The sequence below is a fragment of the Typopeltis vanoorti genome, chromosome 16 (assembly GCF_054136105.1).
Source record: "Typopeltis vanoorti isolate ZY-2024b chromosome 16, IOZ_Tvanoo_1.0, whole genome shotgun sequence".
Lineage (NCBI taxonomy): Eukaryota > Metazoa > Arthropoda > Arachnida > Uropygi > Thelyphonidae > Typopeltis > Typopeltis vanoorti.
This window is the reverse complement of record NC_143564.1, coordinates 11,911,212-11,925,368: the sequence shown is the minus strand read 5'-3', so window position 1 is coordinate 11,925,368 and position 14,157 is coordinate 11,911,212. Positions and strand designations below refer to the sequence as shown.

General features: G+C 36.8%; 1 protein-coding gene across 9 annotated transcripts in view; it reads left to right on the top strand.

Annotated features, from left to right (window-relative positions):
- Positions 1–13,147, top strand: part of GABPI (zinc finger DHHC-type palmitoyltransferase GABPI) — a 281,497-nt gene extending 268,350 nt beyond the window's left edge. For 8 of the 9 annotated variants that reach the window (XM_090406033.1, XM_090406028.1, XM_090406027.1 and 5 more), the window contains one exon: positions 3,457–4,189. In XM_090406033.1, coding sequence (XP_090262159.1) covers positions 3,457–3,646 — 190 coding nt within the window. In that variant the 3' untranslated portion in view covers positions 3,647–4,189. Of the gene's footprint in view, positions 1–3,456; positions 4,190–12,891 lie in introns of those variants that run through there. The other variant, XM_090406034.1, reaches the window with a different exon arrangement.
- The last annotated feature ends 1,010 nt before the right edge of the window (positions 13,148–14,157 follow it).

Sequence of the window (14,157 nt, the reverse complement as noted above, 5' to 3'; positions counted from 1 at the left end):
AAAAATCCTAGAAATGGAGGAAAGAGTACTGTAAAAGGAATTAAAGATAATAAAAGTGAAAAAAAAAATACAACAGAAGATAAGGATATTTCAGATGTCTGGAATAATTTTTCTGGTTGTGAATTCTCCATATAGTCCAGGACCACATTCAGAGGAGGACTCCTTTAGTCATTGATTCATGGCTTGTCATGGCCAAGTAACTTGACTTTTTTTAGAAATCTGCATATTTATAATGGACAATCCTATTTGTATTGTGTGGCGTGTGTCTGTAAACTGCATATATTCTTCCTACTGGTTTTGCCTGTTTTGTGCAGGGAAAAATTCAACCTTCGAGAAGGGAGAACTTTGCTTCTTCTACATTTTGTAATGGTTCTTCACATCCTGAATAGGATTCAAACCTAGATCCTCTCAGCTGATGAGCATCATTAATACTGAGGGAGCTATTGAAGTTCCCCTATCACATCTATCTGTGAAAACTACCTTGATTACTGGAAAAATTAAGTGAAATAAGTATTTATGGAAGGATAGTTTAAGGTAAAGTGGAGGAATGTAGTTAAGAGATACCTTTCAGTGTTGAAGGTAGAAAAAGCTATCAGAAGTCAATTTGTAAAGGCATCTGGAGTAGATAGTATAGACTAGAAATGTGCAAATGTATTGTTGTAACAAAGTTGAAATTAAAATAATTTGAGTGAAGTTCTCATTGTAACATCTATAAGGTGATGTAGAAACATTGGAGAGGATCCAGAGAAGAGTGACTAAGACAATATCAGGACTCTGGAATGCTGGCTGTGGAGAGAGGTTGAAGAAATGTGGATAGGAAGAAATGAGGTGATACGATAGAGACAATTTAAGTTAGTGAGGAGATTTTATCAGATTAATCCAAAGGGGGATTATAAAAAGAGTATAAGGCAAGAGAGGAAGAGCCAGAGGCTATCCCTGGAAGTTGTGTGGTGAAGAGGGATGTGAAGAGTAGATTTTTTTTACTTGGAAAGACTGTAAATGTAAATTCTTTCCATCATTTTTTACATGGAAAGAATGTCAGGAAGTGTTAAGGATTTTAAGATTCGGCATGATAGATTTGTTGTCAAATGAATGAATCTTGCATGATGAATCTGCTAACTCCATGGAGGGTGTAATCATAATAATAAATAAAACTGAATAAAAATTATATTGAACTGGATAAGATTTATGCATTCATACTTGAAGAGAGCAATCTAGATTCAGATCAAATGGGAGTTATCAAGCCAGGTTTTATCGGTTGGGGGTGGGGGATCAGCTAACGCCTTTTATTCTCTTATAGGGAGTAGGTGAGGCCATTTAACCCCTATCTAATTTTTTGGAGCAAACCAATAAATCAGTGATAGACAGAATAAAGCCAGATTGCTCCCTTGAAGCTATGATCATCAAGCAAAAATTGTCATACTTCGGACACATTATGCGAGCAAATGACAGTCTGGAGAAGATGATGATGCTTGCTAAAGTTGATGGAAGCAGAAGAAGAGGAAGACCAAGAATTAGATGGGAGAATGGAGTTAAAGAAACAACTGGAGTGTGCTTGGAAATTCTGAAAGACATGATCAAGGACAGATCTGAATGGAGAGTGTATGTTCGTGGGATCACTAGGAGTCGAAAACGACTCGATGGAACATAACAATTTTTTTGGAGACTGTGTGGGCAGTTCAGTCTTCACTGGTAACTAATCAGAGATAGCTGGCCAAAGGCTATCACTAATTTAAGTGGCTCACAGTGAAGAGCCATCTCAATAAATGCCACCATTTTCTGGTTCCTAACACAATATATTTAATGTCTGAAATAGTGTGGGTTCTACGGTTGATTTTTCTTGATTTTATGGGGTGAAAAACCGAAGTTTTTGGGAGAAAAAACCTGCTTGCCCTTGCCAGAGATTGACCAACTTGAGAACTGGTCGAAAAAAGGCTTAGCAAAAGTTCCTCTAGTCAGCGACTAGAATCAAACTAACGACACTCTCTTTGGGCGGTTTAGTGCTTATGAGTGCAAACAGCACTTCTACTGAGCTTCACAGGCTTTTTATTTGAAAATTATTGGTATATAAATGCATGAATAGATTGGAAACCTATCACATACTAGTATTGGGGATTGTTATGAACAGTACTTGAAATGAAGTGGAATGAGATTGATCCTTCTAGTATTCTGTACTGGGATGTACCAGAGTACTACAGCAGTGCTTCCCAAACTTATGTATGTAAAGGGCCCCTTTGGAAAAATTAAAATATTTCACAGCCCCTATCGGGAAAAAAAAATCGTAATACAGACATATATTATTATAATATTTGTTGTATTTATATTCAATACAATTTATATTCAAGATGTTGCATTTGTAAGCTTTTTTGTGCTTCTTATCAATACCTTTGAAATGAAACATGAATAAGTATATATTTACTAATATTCATTAAGCGCCAAAATACGCAGGAAGCAAAATTTGTGAACCAACACCAGTGTGTGATTTTTTCCATTAAAATATAAAAAAATAACAAAAAAGAAATAATAGAAATTAAATATGTTTCTTTTAAGATTAAAAAAAAGAACTACTTAGTCTTAAAACATTTTAAATTTGTTTTCATTATTTACACATCCTCTCATACAGCTTCCCAAACTGTGGGCCACAGCCCACAGTTTGGGAAGCTGTATGAGAGGATGTGTAAAAAAATTAGCATAAATCTTATGAATGGAACTAATTTCAAATAACATCATGAGAATATGCTTTCCTTTTCTGTTTAGATTCATCCTACTTTAACTTTCCATTTCCTCCACCTCATTTTAAGCACTCGGCAGCATTTCAATAAACATTGATCTCTGTGTTAGAGACAAAACATGGTTGCGTGTTATGCTTTCCAGTTTTCCACTAAGGATGGGTAAAAAATGGAATCATGTACTGACTAAATATAAGGTGGGTTTTTACTAAAAATTCAGAAGTTTTTTTCTCCCCTGATTTTGTGGTAGTTAATGATAGGGTAGTCAACCTCATCATTCTTTCTGCCACTGTTTTATAACAAGCATTTATGTCAGAACGACTTCTGTGTAGCAGTGCTTCCCTTTGGGTGGAAAAATTGAAGAATTTTCAATAAAAATGGAAATAGAAATCTTTAGACCACCCACAGTGCAAATGTACTATAGGTTTACAAATAACCCTTTTGTGAATGGGAGTCACATAATATAGATATATATAAACTTAACAGATAGAATCATCTGCTCTTTCAGATCATTGGATGTATGGAGCCAAATTGTGTGGCTGTGACAGTAAGATTAATAAAAAAACAATTTGTTTTGAAAGTGAAAGATTTCAATTCAAATGTTTTTTCACAGCAAACACCAGTTTCTGATCATTTGAAAATTTTTATGTATAATTACCAGCATACAAAAATTAGATAGTATTTATATAGTAATTAACCTATATTTTTCTGTTTTCTTTTTTTGCAGTATTGCAGTATGCTTTGTTAGTGCATTGTATGCACTGTGTATTGGTATCTTAACGCTCTTTACTGTGATTCAACAAGTATTCCTTATTAGCCAGAACACTACTGTGCAAGAATGGCGCCGTGGCCGTAGCAGAGTGTACAGCAGAGGAATACTCCTTAATTGCTTTGAATTTTGGTATGGCTATTCCTGAAGAACTTATAAAACACACACACACAAAAAAAAAAAAAATTAATTTCATGTAAATTACAGAAACAATACTCTTCTGAAGGAAATCTGAATGACTTTTACAGGTGTGTGAATTTACCTGGGCATGCAATTGACTAAAAACACTGAATTCTAAGGCAGTTAAGTTTTGATTATGTAAGTATTAGCTATGGGTACTCAAGAAATAGGCACTGCAGTAAGAATAGTGAATGCTTGCGCTAGTCATTGAAATTAGATATTTCTCTTCATATATTTTGGCATGCACTTTAAGAGATGTAAATATGATGGCACAAACATATTTCAAGAACATTCATAGCAACTGAAGCTTGGAAGTCACATGAATAAGCTTGGAGCATTGACTATTTTTGTTTGATATAGTATTGCAAACATTAATGTTTCTTCTTTCCTCTGCTAAATAATCATGGCAGTAACTTGAGAGAGAAATTTACAATTTTTGTAGATTAAGCACTTTTGTAAGCAGAAATATCTTTTGAGATTTTTGATATGGATTAAATATAATTTGCTGTTATTTGTGATCATTATGGTTGCTTTAATGTTAGTCAGTGAAAATCACAAGTTCACTGCTCTTTCCCTAGTAATTGTTTTCAAACAATTACTAGGAAAATTCTGAGAATTCCTCTCTCATGTTCTTAGGGTGATCTAGAGTCATAACTCTCCTGAGAGGTATTCCCAGGATTTATTTTGGAAGGAATTCTCACAATAAGCATAACAAAAAAACAAAAAAAGGAATTGTTGTTGAATAAACTTTTTATTCCCTTTTGCAAAGTTCTTGCTTAAACTCTTTACTAGCCATAAAAATCATTTCGTTCTTTTTTTTTTTCCTAAAGTGGAACCACAGTGTTTGTTCAGTTCAGTGTAGAACATTTCAGATGTTATATATTGAAAAATAATAAACAGTGACTTTCTATTATAAGAATCTATTCTTATAATAGGCAGTTAGTTTGTTTTATTTGTGGTTTTCTTAATGCAATATTGGATGGCATTCAATCTTTCACTTATCACAAATAGAGTACATCCAAAATTCTTAGTTGCATTTTTTTTTTTTTTTAGTTTTCTGGATCCCTTTATGATTTTTTTTTTTTTTTTTGTATCTTTTGTTATTTTGCATTATTGTATTTTTAAAATGCATCTGAAGGTAGCTAGCTGCTTTACAAGGATATGTATTGTTACTTAAATTTTTTATTTTATTATTTTTTAGTTTGGGCAAGTGTATTGGGATGTCAGTTTAATGTTGCAAAGTTTTAAAATTTGGGAAGCAAAGATGGGATGCAGAGTATAGGATTGGTGAGGATATTTTAAATGAGGTAGAGGCAATGAAAGATCTGAGGGTTATTATGGATAGGGACTTAAAATTTTGTGGACAATTTTGCTAAAATTGTGAGGACAACACAATGGGTTATGGGAATGATGCAAAGAACACAGATGTATAGAAGTAAGGATGTTTTGATTCCATTTTCCAAAGCTTTGATCAGGCCATATATGGATTATTTTGCACAGATTTGGTCATCAGGTTTTCAAAAGGATGATGAGATGTTGGAAAGGGTTCAGAGATGATTGACTAAGTTCGTTTCTGGTCTCTGGAATGTGAAATATGAGGACAGATTGAGAAAATGCAAATTACAGAGCCTAGTGAATAGAAGGAAGAGGGAAGACATGATTGAGACGTATAAGTTGGTAAGGGGTAATTACCATATTAATATGGATGACATTTTTCATTAGAATATTTGAAGACAAGAACAACAAAAGGCTATTCCTGGAAGCTGTATAAGGTGGGGGTGAGGAGTAGTTTTTTGCAAGAGTGGTGGATGGGTGATTGGAATGCATTGCCTGAGAGTGTCAAGAGTTCATGGAGAGTGAATGCATTTAAGTCAAGGTTTGATGAGCTGTGCATGTGAGAGTGGGACCTCCCATGATGAGTCTCTTGACTCCATGGAGATCTGTTGATGATGATAATAATACATGAAGCATTTAAACATTTTTTGCTGTTTGATTCATCCTGATGACAACATCTAAAGAATGGGAACGTGCCCTGGCTTTCTCATTCAAAAAATAAGTAGTGACTGTACCCCCCCCCCACAAGAAACTATTAACGTAACTGAAGAACTTCACCCCATAAAATTTTCTTGTTTGGAGCATCCCTCACCTATCTTACTGAAGGTGAGCACTGTTTGAGTTAATGACTTGCAATCCCATAGATAGGCGGAATTGCATTTGGTTTGAGAACAGGAAACATTTTTTCATTTAAATTTTCTTATAATTTTTAAGTTTTTTTTTCAATTAAAATGCAATAGATAGTTATGTTTGTGCTAATTTATATTTCATGTTTTTGAGTTATGTGTTTTATGGGAACCATTAAATAAATGTTTTCCATATAACACATTTCATTTAATTTTTTGTTAAATTTAAAAACAAAATAAAGTATAATATATTACTGTGTGTAACATACATACTTTCTTGAAAAAGGTGTTAGGTTACCAAAGCATTTTTTTACTTATTCTTTATTAGTGCATTGTATGTGTACTTGATCATTATAATAGCAACATAAAGCTACATTTAGATAATTTAAATTGGGGGTGGGGGGATGGTCTTATTGCTTGCTCATCATGAAATTCTCTTATGGCATTTTTGGTCACAGTGAAGCAGACTCCTCTACTATGATTCTTCATTTTGACTGTATTCCACATACAAAGCTGTTATATAAATTCAAACTGATGTGTTTGCAAAATAGACATGATATATATAGAAAAATGACTGACTATGAAACATATGTGGAGGGAATTTAAAGAGAAAGATGACCTGCAGGCACACAAACGGTATAAAGCGCAGGCCAGAAGGGTAACGTGTGTGGTAAAAAAAAAGCAAGAGCGGATTATGAAAGGAAACTAGCTATGAAGCTAAAGAGAATCCCAAACAGTTCTTTCAATATGCTACAAGCAAAAAAAAAAAAAAAACTGTACATGGCAGAATGATTTTAAGGAATGCCGATGGTAAGGTCACTGAATCAGACGATATAGTGGAATTACTGAGCGAGCACTTTGCAAGAGTGTATCATCCAGGTGGTGACATTGAAAGAATGAAGGAACCATTAGTTTATACGGGAATTGTGATGAATGAAGTGAAGGTGAATAGTCTATTATAGAACCTCAATGTCAATACATCTGTGGGATTGGATGGTATACCGGCACGGGTCTTACGTGAAGCGGCCAAAGAATTATCAGTGCCCTTGACCATGTTGTTTAATCTAACTCTCGGGTCTGGTTTAGTCCGAAGGTGTGGAAAGAGGAGAAAATAGTTCCACTGCATAAAGGAGGATCCAAGACTACTGTTGCAAATTACCGACTGATCAGGAGTCATTGTCAAGGTCTTGGAGAAAGTAGTCAAGGGGAAAAATACAGGAATGGATTGATGAAAATGAGATACTGTTCGGGGGATAGCATGGCTTTGTGAAGGGTAGATCATGTCTCAGTAACTTGCTCAAGTTTTATAACCAGTGATGGCCGAACTGGATAAGGGTAATGGGTTTATAGTGATACTGCTGGACCTAGCTAAGGCCTTTGACAGGATACCACATGAAATTCTAATCCGTAAACTGCAACATATGGGAATGGATATAGGGTTGGTGAGATGGATAGGTGGGTGGTTGATGGAGAGATATCAGAGAGTAGTTTATTCAGGAGTAGAGTCCAAAAGACAGCCTGTGACTAATGGTGTGCTACAGGGTTCTGTTCTTGGACCACTGCTGTTTAATTTGTTCATTAACGATATAGGGAAGGATCTAAGGGGAACAGTTCATTTGTTTGCTGATGATGCAAAGTTGGGTAGGGCAATAGTGAATGCACATGATGTCAAAATCTTGCAGGACGATTTGGATAGATTGGAGTCCTGGGCTAAGGAGAATGGATGTCAATTTAATGTGACAAAATGTAAGGTTATGCATCTCGGTGTGAAAAGATTAGCAGCAGTATACCACATTGGTGGAACTGTACTCCAGGAGATTGATGAGGCCAGGGACTTGGGAGTGTTGGTGGATAGGGATATGAAGTTTAGGGAGCACATTGCAAAAGTGGCGAAATCAGCTCATCAAATCACTTGGTTGTTGAAAAATACTTTGACGAGCAGAGACAAACAAGTTATTGTTCCTCTGTACCGAGCCTTGATAAGACCTCATCTCGACTACTGTGCCCAGATTTGATCACCTAGGTTTCTTCTTGATGGGGGGAGGTTGAGAGGATCCAGATGCGAGTGACCAAGATGATAGCAGGTCTATGGAATGAACCTTATGAGAACAGGTTGATGATTTGTGGGTTGCAGAAATTAGTTGATAGACAGAAAAGGGGAGATATGATTGAGACATTCAAATTGCTGAAGGGTTTCTATAGGATTAATTCAGAAAATATTTTTGAGATCAGGACTGGTGGTGGGAGAACTAGGGGACATCTATGGAAGCTGGGCAAGAGTGTGGTTAGCAAGGGTGTTACAGCTGGGTTCTTTACTTTTAGAGTGGTAAATGAGTGAAATAAGCTGCCAGAGTCTGTTGTGGGTGCTATGACAGTGAATGAATTCAAGGAAAGGTATGATAGATTCTGTGAGAATGTCGAATAGTTGTATGGACATGATGTTTAGGGCCTCCCTCGACGAGTCTAAGAACTCCCCTGGAGTCGCCCGTAATAATATCAGAAAGTGATGTATAGTGATGTAAGAGGATGAGAGTGATAAGTGTTATATCAGGTTCTGTACTTGCCTATTATAAGCAATAATAATTGTTGCTTAACTTATATATTAATGATATGGGGACTCAATGATCCATGGTGTTCCAGATAGGATGCGTGAGTAGTGTTTGCCAGGAGGAACGATAGAAAGTGTGGCTATGGCAAATAAGAGAGGTGAAAAGGTGGATGAGATGATTGTGATGGTAGGAACAAATGACTTGAGTGGTAATGTAAGTAGGGCAGGGTGAAATATGAGATTCTTGCTTGAGGGTGTATAAAAGAAGACAGAGAGAGGAAAGATAGTGTGTGTGTGTGTGTTGCCTAGGTATGATAGTGAAGAGCTGAGCAGAAGAGCGTTGATAATGAATGGCATAATGGTGAGAATGTGTCAGAAGAGGGGATTGGAATATGCGGATGCTTGGAGTGCATTTGAGAACAGAAAGGAATTGTATACGAGAGACTGCTTGCATTTGAATGAGGAAGGATGTAGGTATCTGGAGAGATTGCTGTTCTGAACGAGTCAGTGTGTACCAGTGTGGATGGTAGCAGGGGTGGTCTCTTGTGGGAATTGGTACTTGGGAAAAGGGGGACGACATCAGGTAATGCTGAGCCCAATGGAATCTAGAGGGGATAATGCTGGGTATAGAAACATTTTTATGCTTTATACTAATGCCAAGAGTATTCGGAATAAGGGAGAGGAATTGATGGCACTGATAGCATCAGCCTGGCCAAAGATTATTGGGATCACCGAGACATGGTTGACAGAAGAGGATATAATAACAGGAATAGAAGTTGCTGGGTACAGCATTTTTTGGCAGGAAAGGAAGGGAAAGCATGGTGGTGGAGTACTGCTTATGATAAGTGACAACCTATGTCCTCTAAGAGTGGAGGCTTTGGAAGACTGTGACACTAATGATTTTGAAAGCATATGGTGGGCAAGACAGGATATTTAGTGGGGTATTTCTGCAGACCAAGGAGCACAGAGGGTGGGGACCAGGAGATGTTGAGACAGTTGAGCATGGAAAGTGCAAGAAGAATGATTGTTATGGGAGATTTTAACCACAGCAGTATAAATTGGGGAGAGGAAGATGCATGTAGCAATAAAGGAATGGAATTTCTAGAATTCTTGAGGAACAAATGTCTTAAGCAACATGTAACAGAGGGAACAAGAGGTTCAAGAGTTTTGGATTTGGTTATAGCATCAGAAGAGTTGATAATAACTGAGATGACATCTCTCCCACCAGTTGGAGAGAGTGACCATATGGTTTTGACTTCGAAAATGAATAGACATGCAGGAGCATCAAAGAGACGGGAACGTATGTGGAATTATAAAGCAGGTGATTATAATAGTCTTAGACATCAACTTGGAGAAGTTTCGTGGAGGGAGGAATTGGAAGGCTGGGATATCATTTGTGCTTGGGAAATTGTGAAGGAATATTTGTTATCAGCAATGGAAAACTGTATTCCACTAGTGAAGATGATGACACAATTTGGAGTAAAGTGGATGACAAACAATATTAAATAAGAACTGCATGCGAAAAAGAGACCATGGAAGAGATATAAGGAGACAGGTGAAGAGAAGATGCATGAAGAATATAAGACACAGGCCAGGAGAGTGACTAGTATGGTAAGGAAGGCGAAACTGGAATATGAGAAAAGATTGGCTCTTAGATCCAAGGAAAATCGTAGGGAATTTTTAAGTTATGTGGTCAGTAGGAGGAGAAATGACTCTGGAAGAATGACATTGTGGAATAAAAATGGGAATAGAGTGACTGATGCACAGGAAATAGTGGAATTATGGTATTTCACCACAAGTTTGAGAGAATGTGCTAGGGAACTAACAGTGCCTTTGACCTGGCTTTTCAATGAAGGTCTGGCTGCGAGAAAGGTGCCCATGGAATGGAAGGAAGGTAAGATAGTGCCATTACATAAGGGCAGTAGCAAACTGGAAGTGTCTAAGGCCAGTTTGTGTATCATCAGTAGTTAGTAAGATCTTGGAGAAAGTAGTGAGGGACTGTATACAGCATTGGGCAGATGAGGGTAATGTTATCTGTGAGAGTCAACATAGATTTGTGAAGGGTTGCTCTTGTTTTAGCAATATGCTAGCCTTTTATAATAAAGTTACACGTGCATTAGATGAGGGAAAGGCATATACTGCCATTTTCCTAGATTTAGCAAAGGCATTTGACAGGGTGCCACATGATAAGCTGATATTTAAGTTGCAGCACATGGGTCTGGATGTCAGATTGGTCAACTGGATTCAGTCTTGGCTGTCCGATAGGTATCAGAGAGTTGTGTATGGTGGAGCAATATCAAAGAGGCAGAAGGTTACAAGTGGGGTTCTACAGGGCACAGTACTGGAACCTATATTGTTTAACCTTTATATTAATGACATTGTCCGTGGACTGCAAGGAAATATTCAGTTGTTTGCAGATGATGCGAAGCTGGTAAGGGTTATTAGTAATAGTGCAGATGTGGTAGCCCTGCAAGAGGATTTGAATAAGCTAGATAGAAGGGCAAATGAATGGGGTGTCAGTTTAATGCAGCAAAATGTAAGGTCTTGAGGTTTGGGACACATAGTACGCTGCATACTCTATGGGAGGAGTTAAACTAGAGGAAGTAGGGGAGACTCGATCTGGGGTTGATGATTGATAGAAACCTGAAATTTAGGGGACATATTACAAAGGTAGTGAAGGTAACACAGAGAATTGCTGCAATAATGAGAAGGACACTGACCTGCAGAGATAAAAGGGTTATCATTCCATTGTATAAGACTCTGATCAGACCACACTTAGACTATTGTTCTCAGATCTGGTCCCCAGGATTTGAAAGGGATAAATTAACTGTGAAAAGGGTACAGAGGCAGATAACAAAGATGGTTTCAGGACTGTACAATGTTAATTATGAGGATCGGCTGAGGGAGTTTGGACTGCAGAGTTTGGTGGATAGAAGGAGAGGTGATATGATTGAGACTTTTAAACTGTTGAGAGTTGGTTACAGGGTTGACACTAGGGAGTTCTTTTGTTTGGTTGAACAGCGGGAAGGAGTCATGACAAGGGGTCATCCCTGAAAGTTACGAAAGGAAACTGTGAGAAAGAGGGTGAGGAGTGGTTTCTTTGCATGGAGGGTGGTTGAACCATGGAATGCGTTGCCTGATGGAATGGTGGGAGCGAGAAGGGTCAATGCGCTTAAGGAGTTTTATGATAGACTGTGTTTCCTAGGAGGGACCTCCCTCTGATTCTTTTGACTCCATGGATAATAATAATATGGAATGTATATCTAGTTATTTGCTGATAATGCTATGTTGGGACGAGTGTTAAAAGATGATAAAAATCTCTGCATCTGACTTGAAGGGGCTAATTCTATGGGCATGTGTGTCAGTTTGTTTTCAAATGGAAGTGTATGCATTTTGGATCAGGGACATTGCTGATATTGTAACAATTGAAATTCCTTACAATGGTCAGCGAAGCTAGACACCTGGGAGGTTATGTTGGATGGAGAATTAAAGTTTAAGTGAAGATATAGAAGAAGAATGGAAACCTTTAATAAGTATTATCCATAAAGAAGCTTCTAAAGCACTTGGAAAGAAAAATAAAATATTAAAAAGAAAAACATTAAAAATTTGGATCACAGATATAGAAAATGTAATAAAAGTAAAATAAGTGCCATACAAATCACCTCCTTCAAAAACGTTCAAAGGAAACAGAAGAAATACACACACACACACAAAAAAGCTCAAAACCATAGTACAGAAAGCTCATCAAGATTCTTGGGACAGATTCATTAATAAAATAGAAGTCATACATGGAAGGTGAGACCTAGCCTACAAAATATTAAGGAAATTAAATGAAAGTGGTACAGCACAAATCAACATAATGCAAGAGAAACAATGGAACAGTATAAGTATTTATGGCACAATCCAAATTTAATAACAGAAAATAATGAGAAATCAATACTGGTATAGAAGGAATAAAGGTATCAGAAAATAGACAAATCAACCAGATTAGATGGCTTAATGGTTAAATACTCTGGATTAGAGATAGATGTTGAAAGTTTTCCCACTTGGTTATACTCTAAATTATAGGTGCCAAGAAATTATATTCTTGGTTTAATCCTTTATCCAAGTGTAAGCAGTCTCTAATCCACAGTATTTTAGTAATAAGGTGTGAAATCTTTAGGCTACTTATTTATGGAAATATTACTTCAGCCTTGGTGTCACATCTGGGTATGGCTCCCACTGATGAGTCAAAGGTCGAAACTGGTCTGGGTAGTGCCCTTCCCATAATGCATAGCATTATACATGTCTGTAAGGATATGTGCTTTGCATTATTGGATACTAAGCCACGTGATGTGAAGTCATTAACCTCATATATATATATATATATATATATATATATGAGTTGCCCAATTGTGAAATTACTTCACACACAAACTTTGTTTGCTTATACTTGGATAAAGGATTAAGGCAAGAATATAATTTTTTGGCATTTTTAATTTATAGTATAACCAAGTTGAAAAACTTTCAACACCTGAATAAACTAGGAGTATTGCAAACAATCTACCTTCAGAGGAACAAAATGGTTTCAGCAGAGGCATCTCATGCATAGGCACTGTGGAACTGCAGCACCCCCAATTTTTCTCGATATATAAATTAAAAAAAAAAAAAAATTGGTAACAGGAATGGATTTTATTTTTAAGTAATTTTGAATTATACCAAACTGTATAATTTTATCGATAATAAACAATATTTTTTCATATTTATTTTTTTTAATTTTTACTATAATTTTGATATTTTATCCAAATACGTATTCACTGTACTTAAGTGTGTACAATATTTCGAAAGTTGCAATACCCCCCACGAGCTGCCACTGGGTTTCAGACATGGAAGATTATGTATAGACAATATTTGTGTGTAACAATGAGACTAATGTGGCCTTTACAGATTACGACAAAGCTTTCAACAGAGCTTTTCAACTCTGTGTATTTGTTAAATACACAGAGGAAAACTATGGAATATAATGAAAAAACAGGGATCTCCATTACATTTGATACAAGCTATACAAAGTGACAGTGTGTTTTGACAAGCGGTCGGAAAATGAGTTTCAAACAGAGAGCTGCGATTGACGTTTGTATTAAACTTGGTAAAAGTTATACCAAAAAGCATACGGTGATGAATGCTTATCCCGTACTCAAGTTTACGAGTACTTGAAGCGATTTCAAAGTGGTAGTGAGACGCTTGAGGGCGACGAAAAGCTGGGCTGGCCAGAAAATGGACAAGCGAAGTTAACCAAAAAAGTGCTTCATTTCATGAAAGAAAACCGTGAGATTGATTGAAGATGAATTGGGGATTCCAAAATCAACTGTGCACAACATTTTGACCGAGAGTTTGGGCCTTCGTAAAATGAATTCGCGATGTGTTCCCCACAAGTTGACCGACGACCAAAAAACATATCGAATTGAACACTGCAAGGACCTCATTAAAACCGCTCATTAGTACTCAAATTTCCTTGAAACGATCGTTACTGTTACAAAACCCTGGTGTTTTGAGTATGAGCCCGAAACAGTGCTGAGTGGAGACCACTAGAAGAGGGGCATGCGGAAAAAAGTCGCTTGGAGAAGTCAAAAGTAAAGACAATGCTTATTTGTTTCTACGATTCCAAGGGAATTATCCACAAAGAATTCATTCCGCCTGGCCAAACGGTCAATGGTGAGGTTTATATCTAAGTTTTGAAGCGATTGTTTGATAGCGAGAATTCGTCGTGTACGG